The 18,342-nt window shown below is 42.8% G+C and overlaps 1 protein-coding gene across 1 annotated transcript; it reads right to left on the reverse strand.

The window, feature by feature from the left end:
- Positions 1-198: 198 nt before the first annotated feature.
- On the reverse strand, positions 199-15,381 carry snrnp200 (small nuclear ribonucleoprotein 200 (U5)). The gene is made up of 44 exons (XM_008419116.2): positions 15,114-15,381; positions 14,795-14,958; positions 14,390-14,561; positions 14,128-14,320; positions 13,852-13,907; positions 13,594-13,692; positions 13,355-13,507; positions 13,154-13,253; positions 12,937-13,073; positions 12,776-12,853; positions 12,311-12,484; positions 12,037-12,174; positions 11,789-11,944; positions 11,518-11,688; positions 11,245-11,438; positions 11,035-11,158; positions 10,420-10,569; positions 10,091-10,333; positions 9,148-9,336; positions 8,873-9,070; positions 8,628-8,780; positions 8,445-8,525; positions 8,277-8,360; positions 8,082-8,188; positions 7,876-7,994; positions 7,642-7,796; positions 7,369-7,558; positions 7,117-7,290; positions 6,865-7,025; positions 5,075-5,302; positions 4,803-4,994; positions 4,541-4,719; positions 4,146-4,297; positions 3,936-4,044; positions 3,746-3,854; positions 3,320-3,509; positions 3,069-3,233; positions 2,859-2,980; positions 1,889-2,032; positions 1,628-1,804; positions 1,390-1,550; positions 748-829; positions 571-663; positions 199-488 (listed from the first exon to the last, which is right to left on the reverse strand). Exons 1-44 carry the CDS (start codon positions 15,156-15,158, stop codon positions 339-341), a joined length of 6,411 nt encoding a protein of 2,136 aa, XP_008417338.1. The 5' UTR covers positions 15,159-15,381; the 3' UTR covers positions 199-338.
- Positions 15,382-18,342: the final 2,961 nt, after the last annotated feature.

Genomic DNA, 18,342 nt, shown 5'->3' on the forward strand with positions numbered 1-18,342 from the left:
TTGAAACAATCTGCTGTGAGACTGCAGCGTCTTTTACAGCAAACCATCTTCAGAAGAGTCTAGGTTGCCTTGGTTACCGCAGTTAAATCAAACAATACATTACTGTCATGTAACTGAGACTAAAGATGGACAGATGGACACTAATTTTGGACTGGAATTCAACGATCAGGTGTTTCAAACGTAAAGAAAACTACCAGATAAAATGACACTGAACTTTAATAAGTATTGAGACATGCTGACAGGTAAAGCAAAAGTACATAAATCAGGTTGAGCATCTAAAGGACAAAAAAAAAAATAAACCCCTTGATTCCCTCCGACTAATTAAAAAAATTTACTGCTTAGTCTGAGTCACTTTCCCCCTCGCTGTCGGCCTCTTTCACATCCACGCTGAATTTGTACTCCTGGTCACAGCCCATGTAAGCGTCGCTCATAAAGTACAGGGTGTAGTTATGGACGCCCATAGCCGGCGCAACAAAGTCCAGCTTCACCTGCAGAGACAACAAAAATGGTGTCAGGATGTTGCTTCACGGAGCGTTGTAGTTGCAGCGTTTGCCTTTTTTTTTTTTTCACCTTTGCTTTCTGCTGAAGAGTCAGCCTCTTGATAGAGATGAGGCTGTTCGACTTGGGGTCTCCTATGACCACCCACCAGCCCTCCTCACGTTTCTGCAACAATTACATATTTCCACATGTCAGTCATGTTTGGATAATGGAAGGATGATGGAAAATGAGGCGTACAGTGACACTGACCTGAGGGAAGAGTGGTGCGATGACTGGACCGGTCACCTCTTCCTCTCGCTCGAGCTGCACCTGGACCAGAACTGGACTGCCGCTGTGAAAATACACAGCAATTAGGGTTGAAGCAATCGCGATTAATCAATTATTAACCAATAATCGCTAGGTGGAGTATATATATGCTGATCACCCTCAGTGCTGTAATTAAGCCAAAACTGTACAAAACATATATAAACACGTTCTACATTTAAGATGAAAAACCTTCTTTGTAAGCAAATGTGTAAAGAAAGAACGAAAGAAGTTCAATTATTTATTTGCATTTTTATGTATTTCTAAGATTGTCTAAAAAAATCTTAGGTGGTCAAATGACTAACCTGATGTTCACTTACATTTTTGAAGATGATGAAACTATTTATGCCTTTTATTAGAATTTTATATTCTAAAATAATGCAGGATTAGAAATTAGAAGAAAAAAACCCCACATGGTTCTTTAAACTTTTTGGTGGTAAAAATCTGTAAAATGAGGCATGCATTGGTCTTCAGACAGATTAATTTGGCCAGTTTTGATTTCGCTTTAGGCATATTATGTTAGAATATAACCCGCCAAAATGAACGAATGTGTCTACAAGGCAATTTAACATCTGAGAGCGTACGAACCTTTTGATGTTGTCCCTCTCCGCTACGTCATAAGAAAGCTCGATGTTGGGGTAGCGGTTACAGAAGCGAGCCACGTCGGCCATGTGTCCGTCGGAGAGCTGCAGCAAAGACGTTCTGTCCTCGTCCTCCATTTCCATGATGTCAAAGATGCTCTCCACACCCTGAAGACGGAACAAGCAGAATTATCGTCTTAATTCTGCATCATGTGCTCTATTATCGCCACTGAAGCGCCACTCACTTTGTCAGTGCAGCGCTTGATGTGGTCTGAGGTGAAGTGGGGCAGCTGCTTCAGGTACGAGTCCTTGGACCACATGGCCTGGGTGACCATCTGCGCCAGCTCCATGGCAGCCAGGGCGGGGCTCAGCCAGCCGTTACTGGACAGCACGTCAACGCAGGCCTGAATCAGACGGATCGCCTGCAAACGGGGAAAACGATTTAAACTCGTTGCGGTCTGGAACGAAAACCCAACGAGCCGAGTCATCAGACGGGGAATCCCGACCTTGCTCAGGATCTCCTCCGTGTCTGACTGGAGCTCGGCGCTCAGCTGCATCCTGGAGAGGTGGGCCTGCAGCAGCAGGTTGGTCTTCACGTGAGGATCGTTGAACTTCGGGTTGTTCAGCTTGTGAGGGACTTTCTGTGCCAGCTAAAAAATTAAAACAAAATATACACTCAGCAACAAACTAGGGATGGAAATCATCAATTAGTGAGTTAGTCTAAAATTAATTGAGATTATCGATTGACTATTAATTGATAAGTGGGCATTTTCTTAAAAACCCGGGTTTTCTCTTGTAACAAAAGGACCAACCATCTTTCCACAATACGCTGAATTTACAAAAGAAGCACATCTTTATATACATTTTTTTTTTTACAATATTAAACTTAGATATGTATCTAAAACTTAAAACAGGAACCTCTTGGGTTGCTGAATAGAAATAAAAGATGAAAAGAATGAAATATGTAAACCACAATCCCTCATAAACACAGATGTGTTCAAAGGTTTTCTTTGAGGAAGTCAAGTGCCCTAATAACTGGCATCATGTTTTTCTATTATGTCACAATTTTTCTCTTTTATGCCTTCCACCTCTCTTTCTTCGGAAATCAGTTTTTTGGTCAAGACAAATTGACGCTGCTTCCCTGGAAGAGATGAAACTGAAGGAGTTTGTCGAATTTTTATATTTCAAAACAGAAGCGCATAAAGTGCGGTTTGCATCACACACTGGACTCTGTTTGGACCGTTTCTCTTTCCTGTTCTGGTATGTTCCTGCCATCTTTATTCCTGTATCAACTGGTTCCAGGTAAGGATGACCAACAGCACCCTCTGCTGGATGGAGGTCAAACTACAACACTGAAAGAAGTTCTAAGCTAACGTTATAAGCTAATCGACTGGAACGAATGTAATAATTTTTAAATAATAAACCATTATTCGATAATAGTAAGTGGATACATTGTTTGCATCTTTCCCCATTTACCTGTCGGAGAAGCGCGTCTTCGTGGTGCCTGATGGGAATGTTCTTGTATTCAGCTGCGTTGGAGATGATCTCAATCAACCCGCGGATCTTCGTCTTGGCGTTCAGGGACATACTGAACAACTCTGCCCAACACAACAGCAAAACAACAGCGATGTTCAGCATCCCATATGAAAATCCTCCAAACGTCAGCAGGGCCGTGTCGGTACAAACCGATTGTTGTGTAGTTGATGTAGTAGTAAGCAGCGATCATTCCCAGGTTGAGCGGAGCGACGTCCATTTCGTCCTCGATGCTGATGCACTTGGACTGCTCCAGGTCATGCAGGGTGTTTTCCACCAGCTCAGACAGGTGATCAGACAGGTGGCGATGGGACATGCCTGCCAGGATTAGAGGATGGCGCTCAGATCTCCTTCGAGCCTTTCCCTCGACCTGATCAGTCAGGTGTTTACAGGCCGATCCTCACCTTGCAGGTTGTAGTAGTTGGGGTTCTGCGTCATCCGTCGGTAGAGGAACGTCCAGGTCAGGTAGTCGACGGCGTCTTGCTTGTTCTCGACCGTCTTGGTGACGATCTCGGCGTTGAAGTGGTCGTGGAGACAGTGATCCAGATGGGACTCCACCGGCAGGGGCTCATACAGGAACTTCTTGAAGAAGTCCTATGGGGAAAAGGCACATCAGTGGTGACATTTTAATAAAATCCATCTTTGTGGGTCTTTAGCAAAAAAAAATTCTGAAAAACTGAAATTCTAACAAATTATTGGAATACTTTAACTCGTTTAGGGCTGCAACTAACAATTATTTTAGTAACCAATTATTCTGACGATTGATCAGATAAAACGTTTTGGCACATTTGACAACTTAAACCTTTTAATACAATGTTAGAAGTACATACCTTCTTAGATCCCTGACACATGATAACACAGCGCCCCTCATCATCCAGCATGGGCCTGTTTGCCTTGCCGACCATCTGGAGAACATCATATATGGGATAGTCCACATACCTAAAACAAAAGAAAATGTCAAGGAAATGACTTTTTTTTTTTTTTGCAAACTGTTTTAAGTCAACTCTCCAAGAGTCTTACGCGTGGATTTTTCCATTATAGTACTGGGTGTCCATGACAATGACAAGATGGGCAGAGACGTTGATGCCCCAGCAGAGCGAACGTGAGGAGACCACCACCTGGACAGCACCTGTACCAGGACAGGAAGTTAAATACACCAGAAAGCTGTTATGTTTTTGTATTTTTCTTCTTTAGTCCTGAAACTCTCTGTGGGTCGGGGTTGTTTTATACCAGAGTTAAAAAGCTGCTCAACTATCCGGCGCTCAGTGACAGTCAGGCCCTCGTGCAGGTACCCCACTCCGTTGGCTAGAGTTTCCTTCAAAGTCGGGTCGTTTATTTTCTCCAGGAATGGAGCCAGTTCTTTCTCAGAGCAGTACAGGAACCTGAAGAGAGGAAATACTTCCTTCAGATGAGCTTCCTTCACTCTTAAAAGGGCGGCGTTAAGCACTTTCCAGGCACATGGTAGCTGTGTTGCCTTCAGTTCCCAAGGATTTCTCAAACATGCATGAAAAAATCAAAGCAACACTATGTATGCTTTAGATGAAGAAATCACATTATAACATGATGTAAAGCTAATTTTACATAATACTGCCCCTTTAAATCTCTGTCTCAAAACGAAGGCTGACCTCTGAGGGACGACATCGGCGGCGCAGAAGGTGAGGATGTCGATGGCGGTGAGGCGGGTCTGCCTACGGGATGGGACGAACACAACGACCGGCTTGGAGGGAGAGTGCTTCATGATGGCGTGATACACCGGCTTGGCCATGGACAGCAGGCGGGTCTGAGTGTGGCTCACGTTGAAGCCCTGCAGCGACACGCGAGCGTTGACAGAACGTTAGGAATCCTGACAGGTGATTCGTCCGTTACAGCAGTCACGTGTGAGCATACCTGGATGTGCAGCTCCAGAGGCACAGGTCTGACGTTTGGGTGGAAGTTGAACGTAGCGGTGGTGCTGCAGCCCAGCCAGTGAGCCACGTCCTTGGCGTTGGACAACGACGAGCTGAGAGCCACGATGCGGATGGGGCGCTCGATTTGAGAGGAAATGTACCTCATCCTCGAGCAGATGACCTCCAGCACAGGCTAGTGGGAGTATCAATTAATTTTATACAACACAAAAAAAAAAACAGCTAACGTGAATCTTGACTGCTCTTTGTTCTTACTCCGTTTTCTCCTCCGATGAGGTGCGTCTCATCCACGATGAAGAGGCTGACGTTCTGGACGTTCTTTCGCTGTTTCCAGCGACGAGACAGGATGTCCCATTTGTCCGGGGTGCTGACGATGATGTCGCCTTTTCCCAGCAGCTTCAGATCCGTGCTGGTTTCTCCCGTCAGCAGAACCACCTTCTTGTTCAGGATATCCTGAAACTTCTGGTGCCAGTCAACAAACACCTGAGAGACAAGAATCCGTGTTTACGAAGATCAAAACTATTTTCAGCATTTTCTTTTCTTTTTACATTTTGATCACATTACAGTCACAAACCTGCATTCTTGTGGCACATACATGTGAAGAGGAAGAAACAATGCATAGTTTTCTAAGATTTTCACACATAGTAATCTGTGAGGTGTGGCATAGATTTGTATTTAACCCCATTTACTTCAATAATCCAGTGTAACCTTCAGAATCCACCCAATCAATGAATAAAATGAACTTGTTTGGGTAGCACTTTATTTGAAGGGGTGTGCATAAGACTGACCTGACACTGTCATAAACATGACATAACACCTGTCATGAACATAAAGAGGTCTTTATGAATGTTTATGACTGTTGTCATGAAGTGTCATTTGGTAAATAATGACTCTTTTAATGCAAAGTTGCTCTAAAAGTTGCATTGAAAGTACATTAAAAATGCCAACTTTGCATGATTCTGTAAATTATAATAATTTAATGCAAAGTTTGCATTTTTAATGGACTTTTAATGCAACCTTTAGAGCAACTTTGCATTAAAAGAGTCATTATTTACCGAATGACACTTCATGACAACTGTCATAAGCATTCATAAAGACTCCTTCATGTTCATGACAGGTGTTATGTCATGTTTATGACAATGTCAAATCAGTCTTATGCACACCCCTTCAAATAAAATGTTACCTTTGTTTGTTATTTAATCAAGTGCATAGAAGTACATAAAAGAAACAAATAATAACGGGCGTATTATGCTGTGGGGATCACTTTTTTCAGTAAAAACCAGTTAAAAAATGTGTGAGACTTTTAAAATCAAACAAGAGCTACAATTTTCTCATGTTAAGAGTGGCCTAGTCAAAGTCAAATGTGTCAAGGAGACAAAAGTGATGTCCCACAAACTAAATTAATGGGGCAAAACACAAATGCACTTAAAATATTTTAAAAATCATATTTCTTCCACTTCACTGATAGGTAGGGCTGTAACTAATAATTAATACATAGACTTTTCATTTTACCACTTAGAAATTCATAAAAAATACAAATAAATAAGTTCCCTTTTTTAAATAAGAAAATAAACATTTTATTACCTGGTGTGCAGTAGCACAGCTTTCCTTTGTTTGGATTAATAAATGAATAGCAAAGGGTGCTTAATAAGATATTTTTGTTCATAATTTGAACCAGGAGAAGCTAAAAATGCCACGTGAGAAGTTCAAATATAATTTATTTTTCACAGTTTTGGCTTAATTACTGCTGTAAGTGTGCTGTTCTCTCAGCAAATGACAATTTTTAGCATCTCTATCCTAAGTTAACAAATAAGTGATTACCAAATTGGCTGACGATTATTTTAATCGATTAATCATGATTAATTGTTTCAGGCCTACTGGTACAGATTATTTTGTATTGATCCAACATATGAACCCCAATACAACATGCTACAGTTTGTTTTTGTAACATTACGAGATGTTGAGTCCCTGCAATGTCTCGTATGTCTTCTAGCTAATTAATAAGGAAGGTTTGATGTTTTTGCTTGAGATTTGTGACTTTGCACCTGCTCCGCCAGCGCCTCCATTGGGGTGATGTAGACGCAGCGACCCTCTGAGTTGTGCAGCAGCATTCTCAGGATGGCGAACTCTGCACATATGGTCTTTCCGCTCCCAGTTGGAGCTCCAACAAACACATTATCATCACTGTTGTACACAGCATTGAAGACTGAAAAAAAGAGTAAATAAGATGTTAAATGAGCAGTGAAGTCCGTCCTGATCTAGACTCAAGTTGAAAAGTCCTGTTTCACGTTGTGTACCTTGTGTTTGGATGGGGTTAAAGAAAGGGAACTTGTTCTGATAAAGAGCCTCGAAGGCAGAGTTTCGGAGCGCGGTGACAGGCAGCGGCTGCAGATCCAGCAGCTCCGTGGGTGGCGGGTACTTTTCAGGTAGGATAAGGTGACGGAAGGACACGGGCAGCTGCGTCTCACAAGCTAACAGAAAAACAAAGAATAAAACCTGCTGGTTGAAGAGCTAACACAGACAGCAGGAGAATCCTGAAGGCTGCTTACAGAGCCATCGGTCCGAGACGACGCGGATGAAGTACTGTGGAGGTAAAGGCTCAAACACCGGAACGAAGAAGGTCACAAGGTGCTCGTCCTGGGCGTACTTGGCCTTAAGCAGGAAGTACTCATGGTGGAGGATGACCTCGCTGTCGACATCCTCCACCAGGATCCAGAAGGCTTCAGACGATCCGTGAATCTGGGCGAGAAAATAAAAAGTCTGAGACGAAGCAAAGGAGGAGTGAGAGGCGACAAAGGAACCGTGCTGGGAGTTTAACCGACCTTATCATCCCACTGGAAGTCCGGTGTGATGGTCAGCTCCACTTTGAGCGTGGAGCGAGTGATGGGCTGAATGTGGACAGCCAGGTCGAGCTTGGGGAACTGGTGCACGTATTTATGAATGGTCTTACCCATCTTCGGCATGCGGATCAGCTCACCTGAACAAATAAATGTTCGTTAGCTTTTTTAACTACGAGAGCGAGGTTAAAAAAAAGAAACAAAAAACACAGCGCTCACCAATCTCATTGTGGTTGAGATCATAGAGACGCTCGAAGGGGAAGTTTTTCTTCTCGATCTTCTTGACGACCTCTTCAGGCAGCTTCCTGAACTGCCGCAGCGGGGACATCGACTGCCACCTGTTCACGCCGGAAACACCAACCATAAACGACTTCCCTCCCTCGACATGTAAATGATGCTAGCTTAGCGCTGACAATCCCACTCACATCCGTTTGTCAATCATCTTGCAGAGGTTCATGGTCTTGTCTGTGAGCTGGGCCCAGCCTCGGTTGAGCACGATCTCGAATATGGCCCGCATTAAACGACCAGCACTCTGAAGAAAGAAAAATACAATTATTCTTTTACAGAAAACTGCAGAATACGGAGATGCTAAGCTGTAAAACAAACTGTTCTTGCTGTACCTGTGTGACGTAAACCATGTCTGCCATCAGGGCGAAGCCTTCCAGTTTGAGCTGTGAGATGAACGCTTGAAGCAGAACATTAATCTGAAACAAAGTTGACGCAAACACATTCAAATATGAATAACCTCGTCAACAACTACTAAACTTACTAAAGCTCGATTATGTTACCTTGGCGCTAGGCTCCTCGATGCTCTCCTTTACAGGAATGGGAACTCTTTCCAGAAGCTTCTGAAGCTCAAGTTTTTCCTCCTAAAAGAGAAACATTTTGTCTTTGTTTTGTATTACAAGAAGTCTACAGTGGATCGACTAGGGATAGAATATAGTCCCCATGTTTGTCTCCGGCCAGCAGACCTCTCTCACTGTGATGTTCCTGAACTCTGAGGACAGTGAAAAGACTCTGAAGAGTTCGATCTCACTGAGCGTGGGCTTCAGCAGCTGGTTGTAGGTCTGAATGGAGTCGTGGGTGATGTAGAAGTGGCTGGCAATGCGACCCAGGTCTGTTACCTTTATGTAATGATAAATAAAAAACCGATTAGCTTACTGCAAATTTACTATAATGGGGATCGTTACGCATTACTGAGAGCTAGTTGGCAGACCTGGAAGGTTCCTGTCCTCTTGTCGTATTTAATGAGGTTGTTCTTGTCCAGGACGTTGGCGGCCGTGTGAATCAGGTCCATCCTGCGCCTCTCCAGCAGCGGGTCCAAACTTCGGTCGTCGTGGGATACTCCATACAGCGTCGGGTTGCGAAGCATGCGCACGTACAAGTAGGTATAGCCGAGCCAGTTCACAGCATCCTGCGGCGGCAAATGCACCAAATTAACTACGGGTAATCTAAATGTGATTTTGTTTCTTCGGTTTGTCTGTCACTCACCTTAACATTCTGAACGTTTCCCAGCACTATCTCTGCGTTGAGCATGTCAGGGAGCTTCGCCACCATCTGGCTCTCTATGGGCAGCTGCTGGTTCAGCAGGGACAGGTAATACTGCAGCTCTCCGTGAGACGTGATCAGGATTCCCTCTCCCTTGGTGTCGTACTGCGGACGGCCGGCTCGACCCAGCATCTGAAATCAAGCGGCAGGTTTCATTTCTACTGATGTATGGCATAATTTATTGCTTACATTAATAATGTCTGGTGATTATCCCTGCTATGTAAAACACTAAATATAACAAGATTTTTTGAAAAGTCTCTCTCACTATTCACCTGACTTGTCTGAGAGCAAAACACAAATTTAACAAATAATAATTAAAAAAAACTCCAAAATTTCAACAACGTTGTTTTAATGTATAAAAAATATAAGCCAAGATCTATTTCAATTAAGTAAATCACTAAAGTCATTGGGAAATTAGGAAGAATAATTATTCACTACATTGAAAGGATCCAAACAAATCAAAGGTAAATTACATTCCTGCTCAAATTAAAAGCTTAAACACAATATACAAAGAAAGATTTCCAAACCATGTTCTCATTAGGTTTTATGGCTTTTTGAAAGTAGAAATATTTTTTGTAATTGTAAATTACCTAAAAAAAAAAAAGTTTGGTCTGATTTCACTTCAGTCTTTATAAGGTGTATGAAAATGTCTGTGTTCAGATGTAAATAACATTTTTGAAATTTAGGCTTTTAACCAAACGTTAGATTGCACTTTATTACCAAACTGTGTATTTTGAATATCAATCCTGTTAAATGACTTTATACAGAATCAAACTCTTCTCCAAACCTTGAAAACACCTAAATGAAATTCAAAGCATTTAAGGATTTCAGGCACCAAAGTTTATCAACTTTTCAGCAAATCAAAACACCAGCTACCCAGACAGACCTGTAAAATGTCCAGTGCTCCCAGCTCCGTCCATCTGCCTTTCTCTGGGCTGTAAACCTGGGTTCCCTTGATGATGACGGTGTGAGCTGGCAGGTTTACACCCCAAGCCAGAGTGGCTGTGGACACCAGAACCTGGATGTGTCGATCTGCGAACAGATCCTCCACCAGCGTACGGTCCACTCTGGTCATCCCAGCGTGATGGATCGCAAAGCCATAAGGAAGCAAATCCTTTAGCTCCAAGTTCTGAAAGAGAGAGAAATCTTTAACTCAGATCAAGCAGCTAACACTGAAAACCTTTTGATGGTCTGGTCTGGTGATGTTTTACTGACTTTGCATTGTTCTGCCTCGGTTCTCAACACTTCAGTAGAAGCAGAACCCTCTCTCAGGAACAGACCCAGAGTGTCCTTCTCCAAGCACATGTCCCGAATAGCTCTGGCGGTCTTTCCTGTCTCTTTCCTGGAGTGGACAAATACCAGGACCTTTTGGGAGACAAATGAGCATCAGATTTACTCACAAGTGAAAGTAAACAAAAGGAGTCTCAGTCACTGCAGATCAAAGTCAAAACACACCTTCATTTTGACTGCAGACAGAAAGACTTAAATTATAAATTAAATATAATGAAATCGTCACATTGCTACTCTCATCCATAGCAGATACGGTTTAAAAGTTAAGTAAAATCACTCAAAACTTTATCTCTATCAAAACAATTACACGTCCTAACTTATGTTAAGCCACTCCAAACCTTTAAAAAAATGTGGAAAAAGTTATAGGGGTGCATGAAAGTTTCACAGATGGTCAAACTGTTAACCTGACATGTTAACAGATAACAGAGGTATATAAAAAAAAAAAAGAGCCCCAGAAATCTTCTACGAAAATATTTCTAGAGTGTCAAAGCAAAACTGTTAATTACAGTAGCTCTGGGTGTTAAATCAATCACAACTCACCTGGTTCTTTCCAGCATGCTCCATGATCTTTTCATAAACGATCTCATTCATGATTTGGAAACGTTTGATGGCTTTCTTTTCTGTGATACCAACGTACGTCTGCTCCAGGGGCACAGGGCGGAAACTGGAAAGACGAATTAAAAACAGCTCGCAAATCTGACACGTCCAAACAGGAAACAGTCGGCTCAGGGATTATAACCCAATAAACACCTGTTGTCAAAGTAAAACAGCCCCTTAGCAGGATCAACGCGCAGGCAGGTGGCTACGTCTTCATAGTTGGGAAGCGTGGCGCTGAGACCGATCAGCCGCACGTCCTCCTGGGTCAGCTCCACGTTGCGGATGGTCCTTGCCACCAGGGACTCCAGCACGGGGCCGCGGTCGTCGTGCAGCAAGTGGATTTCATCCTAGAAAACGCTGACTTGGTTACCCTCAAGGATTTATTTTAGCTTTCAGTTTCTAAACTTGTTTAGCGGCATGACTTACGATGATGATGAGGCGCACTAGCTGGGTGTAGGTGCGCTCACCGCCTTTCCGAGTGATGATGTCCCATTTCTCAGGGGTGCAGACGATGATCTGAGTGGCGTTGATCTCCTCTTTGCAGAGCTGGTGGTCTCCGGTCAGCTCAGACACGATGATGCCATAGCTTGCGAGACGCTGAGAAAAAGAGAAACGAAGGCATCATGACCTCTGGACTGATTTGAAGCAATAATTTCACTGCATGTAAGCAGTGTTGCTGAAGAGGCAAAATGCTCACCTTGCCAAAACTTCCCACCATCTCCTGTACGAGGGAGCGCATGGGTGCAATGTAGATGATTTTAAAGTCATCCACGTTGATTGTTCCATCCATGTTTATGTGCTTCCCGATTTCCCTCAGCATCGCCATCAAGGCGACGTTGGTCTTACCGGCTCCCTGTGTGCAGGACGACCACGCACATTTAGAGGAGATAACTCGCTTCAACTCAGCAGTAAGACAGCTTTCCAGTGTCGATGTGGTTCGCTCACCGTAGGGGCGCACACCAGCAGGTTTTCATCCGTCTCCATGGTGGTCTTGAACAGCTTGCTCTGAATGCGGTTAAGAGTTTTGAAGCCTTCAAATCCAGCCTGGGCGTACTTGGGCAACTTGTCAATGGAAACAAGTACCTGGTGGCACAAGAAAACGGCTGAATGCAGGACATAAACTCAACCATAAGCAGCTTGATACCAAACAAAGCAAATAGTTGAAAAGCTTGGAGTTTGGAAATGCCAGATTTTCCTCACAGTGGATGAAAGAACAAACCTCGTTGTCAGCAAAGGGTTTTGGCTTGAGAGCGGGCACGTGGACTTCTTCGTAACCTTTACGCTGCTTACGAAAGGAGCCGTCAGGCAGCTGGCATCGCTTGTTGGCCATGAAGTGGCTGCCTTGACTGAAGGCCAAGTCTTCCAGGTCCAGAAGCTGCCGAGGCATCACTGACTGTTGGGAGGACGAAAAACAGGAATGAATCGGCGTTGATGTCTCCAGTGCTGATCAGATGTCTACATACACCTGTGTTTCTATCAACTGGAGCCCAAAAAGACAGCAAAAGATCATCCAAGTAGCCTCATGTTGCAAAATAAAGGCTTAGTGGATGGAACTAGGGCTGCGCTAATAATTATTTTACAAATTGATTATTCTGACAATTATTTGGATCAATAATCAATTAATCAGGATTAATTTGATCAATCGTTTCAGCCCTAGATGGAAATTGAACCAAGCAGTATTTACCTCTCCATGATCAACGTCCATAGCTTCCAAGTCATCCACCCGAGACTTCCTCACTCTCTCTCTGCGAGATCGTTCTTCCTAAAGTGCAAAAAGATAAAAAGTGTGAAAAGTCGCACATAATATGTTTTACCTCTGTGTGTCTTTATGACTGGATGCTTTACTCTGATAATGTCCTCCTTCTCAGTCTCCTGCAGCTGGTAGAGAATCTTTGAAAGCTCCTGATCCGACTCCATCTTTCCAATGATCCGCTCCTTTTCTGCCTCGCTCTGAGCGCTGGCCAGCATGGTGCAATACTGAACTGTGTGGCAGAAAGAAGAGGTCAGATGAGTCAACGCTGAACAATCCGGGGAGGACACGGTTCGAACCAGACTGCCTTACTCATGCGGCGGTGCTGACGGAGGACTTTGATGAAGTCAAAGGTGTTGAAGCCCAGAAGCAGCACCAGCTGGTTCTCACACTCTCTGTCATCGCTCGCAGTCTGTGGTTCAACAAAGAAACACAAGAAGGCAAATCTGAATATTAAAACATTTACACTCACCATTTAAAAAAAAAAGCACAAACACGAACAATGTGACAAACCTTGAGGATTTCCAAGACTTCGTCGGCCTTCTTTTGTGAGACGATGGCATCGTCGTAGAACCGACTGAGCTGACGTTGGAGCCAGAAGGCGTCGATGTCCCGAGGATGTAACTGTTTCTTCTTCTCTGACATCACGTCGCCCGCCTCACCAAGCTACAGAGGCAAGGATTTCTGATTACACTCTGAATAAATAACAGCTAAAATGCGAGAGAAAAACTCAATGGGTATGCTGGAATTACGTTTGCCGTTAGCCTGGTGGAGACAACTGCTTCTTCTCCTTCGCTGTCTTCATCCGAGTGCTCGTCTCGTACTTCACCAAACTGGTCCTCATCTCCTTCCTTTGGAAGAAGAAAAGAGCTCATAAGCTTCTAAGCGCCAGTTCTGTCACAGCTTGAGCATCACGATTCAAAGTCAAGCTCGGCACCAAAAGGAAACATGTTGCACAAGCACCACTTAAAACAAAGAAAACAAAATTTTTAATAAACAATAAAACTCACTTCCTCATCAGATTCGAACTGTACGTTGACGCCATATGTTTCATCAATGTTGTCATCTGTAGATTTGTAACAAGAACAGTTTCATTAATAAGGCTTTAGAAAATGTCTCACATCAAAATGAATGGATTGGTACAACTTTCAGACATTGGGAGAGAGAATTATATCTGGAAAAGCCAAATTATTTGAAATATTCTCCTGAAATTGAGGATATTTCAAATAAAGTCAAATTCCAGCGTGCATTAGAAGTGCCACAACAAACTTTTAATAACTGCTGACCCATATTCTGCAAGTCCTTGTCTCCTCCGTAGTCTGTGATCTTCTTTCCCAGGTTGACCAGCACGTGATAGCGCGTGTCATCGGACGGGCCAAGGAGCTGTTCGACTTCACGTCGCCTTTCTTTGTCCCTCATTTTGTCATTCTTCAGCACCGCCAACACTTCATCGGCTGCTCCGCACAGAATATCACGAGGCTGCAGACGAAAGCGCGTCAGCAGGCGGTTTATTATGAGCGCTAGGTTTAGAGTCTCAGTGTCACTAACCTGATCTCCTAAAGCTGCGTGGATGAAGCTCAGCAACACTTCATAGGTCTCTCTGGTTTCTTTGGTTTTGGGCTTGTACACGATGCCCACCATTTCATCAATGCCCTCAGACAGGAGGGTAAAGCCTTTCATTTTGTTGATATCGTGTCTATCCTCATCTCTTTTTCTCCTCCTATTTTGGAAGAATAAAGTTATAGTGACCACAACAACTTTTAGGTAGGACTGTGCTAATGTATACAACTGGCAAAATATGTATTTGTTTGGCAAGTGAAGGTGTCAAACTTGAGACTTGTGAAGGCTGGTGTCCTGTAAGGACAACTTTGTGTTTGCAATATTGCACACTTTGGTATAGCAAAGCTTGCTGTCATGAAATGTGTAGCTGTTTTTTTGTGTGGCTGCACTGACTTATCTCGTCGTTCCTCCAGCTTCTGGGGTTTGGTCCTCTGAGATTTGTCCCCCATCTTTGTCCCCTCCAGCTTCCCCACCAACGACAGCACCTCACCGGTGGGCTCATCTCTCCGAGTGCGGTCGATCAGAGAGCGATCCGCTTGCAGCACCAAGTTTGAGTTCTACACATTCGATACAAACATATTATGATACATGCTGGAGCCAAATAAAGATACGCCGTTACTTATAGCTCAATAATGTAAAGCTAGTTCGCCGAAAAAAACAAAACAAACTCCATTATCGCAATATCCATGTGTTTATATTCTGACATACTCACCGCTTTGTACTCATACTGCAGGTTACGAGCGGTAACATCCGCCATGGTGCCGCTTTTCTCTCAGCTTCCACCGCTCCTCCAATTACAAATGCTCACAGAGCTGACTTGACTCTGACTTTTCAATGAGACACCGAGCGCATCGGTTTAATGTTTCTATTTCAAATAAAAGTCGTTCTCATTAATCTCTGAAATATTGCGTTTCTCCTACGTAACAAAACCGCTGCTAACACGAGCGCACAACAAGCTTCCGCTGGTTTCTACTTCCTGTGTCAACGGAGTGAGAACAAACAAAGAGAAAAATATGCACTGCCCCCTGGTGGCTATCCAGGTCACGACATACTTTAAATTCAATTGAGTCTTTTCTACTCGTCTGGTTTTGGCATTCTGATGTCTGAGTGTTGCCTTTAGGAAACAAAGTGGTTCAGTCTGAAACAAAGCGTTAAAATAATATTATTATTATTATTATAGACTATTATTACAGATCATTTTAATTCTAATTTACACACATTCTTCTGCTTCCTTTTACAGAAAATTGATATTATTGTATTTAAGATGAGAACAATTATTACATTAGTAGCAGTTCTTACATTATTGGTTGGCACGCGAGGACAACACCATTTGAAAATATTTTTTTGGGCGGGATCATCTTAGGTACTTGTATGACACCTGCAAGAAGATTTTGAACAACGTAGATCCTATTCCTTTTGAATCTGAAGGTTTGTTGCACATTTAAACAGGTTTCACTCCTGCAGAAAGAACCAACAACAGCAAGGAGATGTTAGTAATACTAGCCTAGGGAGATGTTGAAACTATATAAATATTTTACAGTTTAGACTGTCCAATGGGAGTTTACATGTGGCTGTTTATTTGAGATACTTTTCAGGAATGTCTGTCCCAGCTGGACATTCCCAGAACAACCTAAGTATTTCTACATATTCTCATGTACAACAGCTGTTTATTGAAAGAGCAGATTGTATGGAGGCTAATTGTAAAGGTTCCATTGAAAGTAATTCTTGTGAACAAACCGACTAAATATTTACTGTATTTAAACAGTAAACCTGCTTGATACACGTTATGCATAACTACGTTCAGGGTACATTTCTACTTTTCACCTCCAGGTGGCAGCATCGACAATTACAAAGGTTTTACTACATTGCTCAAGGACAGTTTAACTTCTGCAAGAAGCAGCGATTAAAATGAAAGATGTTCTTTTATTTTGTGCTGCGACATATGTGCACAAGTTTTACCATATAAGTGGATGTTAAAAAGTTGAGAGGAAAAAAGGAAGGCTTCAATGAGTAAATCTTGTGGTGCGCAATCAGAAAAAGGAAGAAGATACAGTGCATGTAGTCAAGACAGATCTATGGACAGTGAAGAGTTTTAGTAAATTAATGGCAAACTTAAATAATTATTATATAAGTTATCTATTGTGGGCTGCACAGTGGGGCAGTTGGTAGAGCTGTTGCCTTGCAGCAAGAAGGTTCTGGGTTCAATTCCCAGCCTGGGGTCTTTCTGTATGGAGTTTGCATGTTCTCCCTGTGCATGCGTGGGTTTTCTCTGGGTACTCCAGTTTCCTCCCACAGTCCAAAAACATGACTGCCAGGTTAATTGGCCTCTCCAAATTGCCCCTAGGTGTGAGTGTGTGTGTGCATGGTTGTGTGTCTCTGTGTTGCCCTGCAACAGACTGGCGACCTGTCCAAGGTGTACCCTGCCTCTCGCCCAAAACGTTGGCTGGAGATGGGCACCAGCACCCCTGAGGGAAAAAGGGTGCAAGAAAATGGATGGATGGATGGTTATCTATTGTCAATTGACACTCTTCACTCTCCATATAAGTAAGGACATACTGGAGCAGCAGTTTGGTATTAAGCTTTGAAAATATAAAAAGCAAGTTTATCCCTCATATATTTTTAGGGTTTCTCTGAATTTTTCTAAAACTGTATTAGTTCTTAGAAAAATGTACATTTTGAAAACTTAACATTTTTGCTGTTTCTCTAAATTATTCTAAAATATATTATGTTTTATGAATAAAACATATAGTGCTATTAACATGAGTTTTATCAGAGGTTTAGATTTGTACTGTTTCTTTGCAGGTGAGCAGGTTTTACAGGTAGGTTTACCCTGTCTTTGGAGTGGAAAATCTCAAATCTGGCAACAGTGGCGAATGGCGCCATTTTTGTTATTAATGAACCTGACGCGCATGCGCCACGCTTAATAGAAATATGACGCAGATTCTACGTGAGCGTTTTAAAAAAAAAAGATACGGCTAGCACCTGGTTGCACAGAGACACAAAACTGTTGGTCTGATATTCATGAACATTGGGACCTGGATTAAAAATGATTTCCCAAGACGCGGAATCCGAGTGGACGTCCAGCCTTATGGCTGAAACTTTTGTGGATCCGATTGAAATCGTCTCCATGTTCATCGAGGCCTAGTTTGGCGTCTTGTACTTGACCTACGAGTAGGCCGCAGCGATGGCAAGTAGGCCGCGGGAGTGCTATGTTTGAAATCGCTGCGTTGGTTATTCGGTAAGTTATTTTTCAGAAAACTTAGAATAAGTTTTTTTGTCTTTTTCCACCTATACGAAGCTGAAGTTGGTTTCGGATTCCAGCTTCCGATTCGGGAAATGGCTAAAGGGCGATTCCACCTAATTATTCACTACCTTCCCCATCTTTGTAGTTTATTCAACTCTAGTAGTTTTTTTAAAACTCTAGTTAAAAAAACTACAGCACCTAGGCACTTCAAACCTGGACTAGATTATTCTCAACTAATAGCAGAATATTCTAATCCATATTTATGATTTGTGAAACTTTTTTCTAATTTCAGTGATTTATAAACAAACAACAGTATTTTAAAGTCTGTCCTTTGAGCTACAGGGAGCCAGTGTAGGGACTTTAAAACTGGTGTTATGTGCTCTATCTTCCTGGTTTTAGTGAGAACGCAAGCAGCAGCGTTCTGGATCAGCTACAGTTGTTTGATTGATTTGTTGGGCAGACCAGTGAAGACGCTGTTGCAGTAATTAATAAGATAAACGCATGGATGAGTTTCTCTAGATCTCACTGAGACATAAGTCCTCTAATCCTGGAGGTGTTCTTCAGGTGATAGAAGGCCGACTTTGTGACTGTCTTAATGTGGTTCTGAAGGTTTAGGTCAGAGTCCATTACTACTCCCAGGTTTCTTGACAATGTTATCCCCAATGTTTAAATATGTGTTCATCCTACTCCCTTTCAA

This window comes from Poecilia reticulata, linkage group LG9, assembly GCF_000633615.1.
Source record: "Poecilia reticulata strain Guanapo linkage group LG9, Guppy_female_1.0+MT, whole genome shotgun sequence".
Lineage (NCBI taxonomy): Eukaryota > Metazoa > Chordata > Actinopteri > Cyprinodontiformes > Poeciliidae > Poecilia > Poecilia reticulata.

Bases quoted from the DNA above. Each gene is read 5' to 3' on its own strand.
- snrnp200 (XM_008419116.2), bottom strand. From the start codon at position 15,158: ATGGCGGATGTTACCGCTCGTAACCTGCAGTATGAGTACAAAGCG. The intron at 9,337-10,090 runs GTCTGTCTGGGT...GCTTGATTTCAG, and splicing joins GAGCACTGGACATTTTACAG to ATGCTGGGTCGAGCCGGCCG. The intron at 4,045-4,145 runs GTATAAAACAAC...GTCCTGGTACAG, and splicing joins TGAGCAGCTTTTTAACTCTG to GTGCTGTCCAGGTGGTGGTC.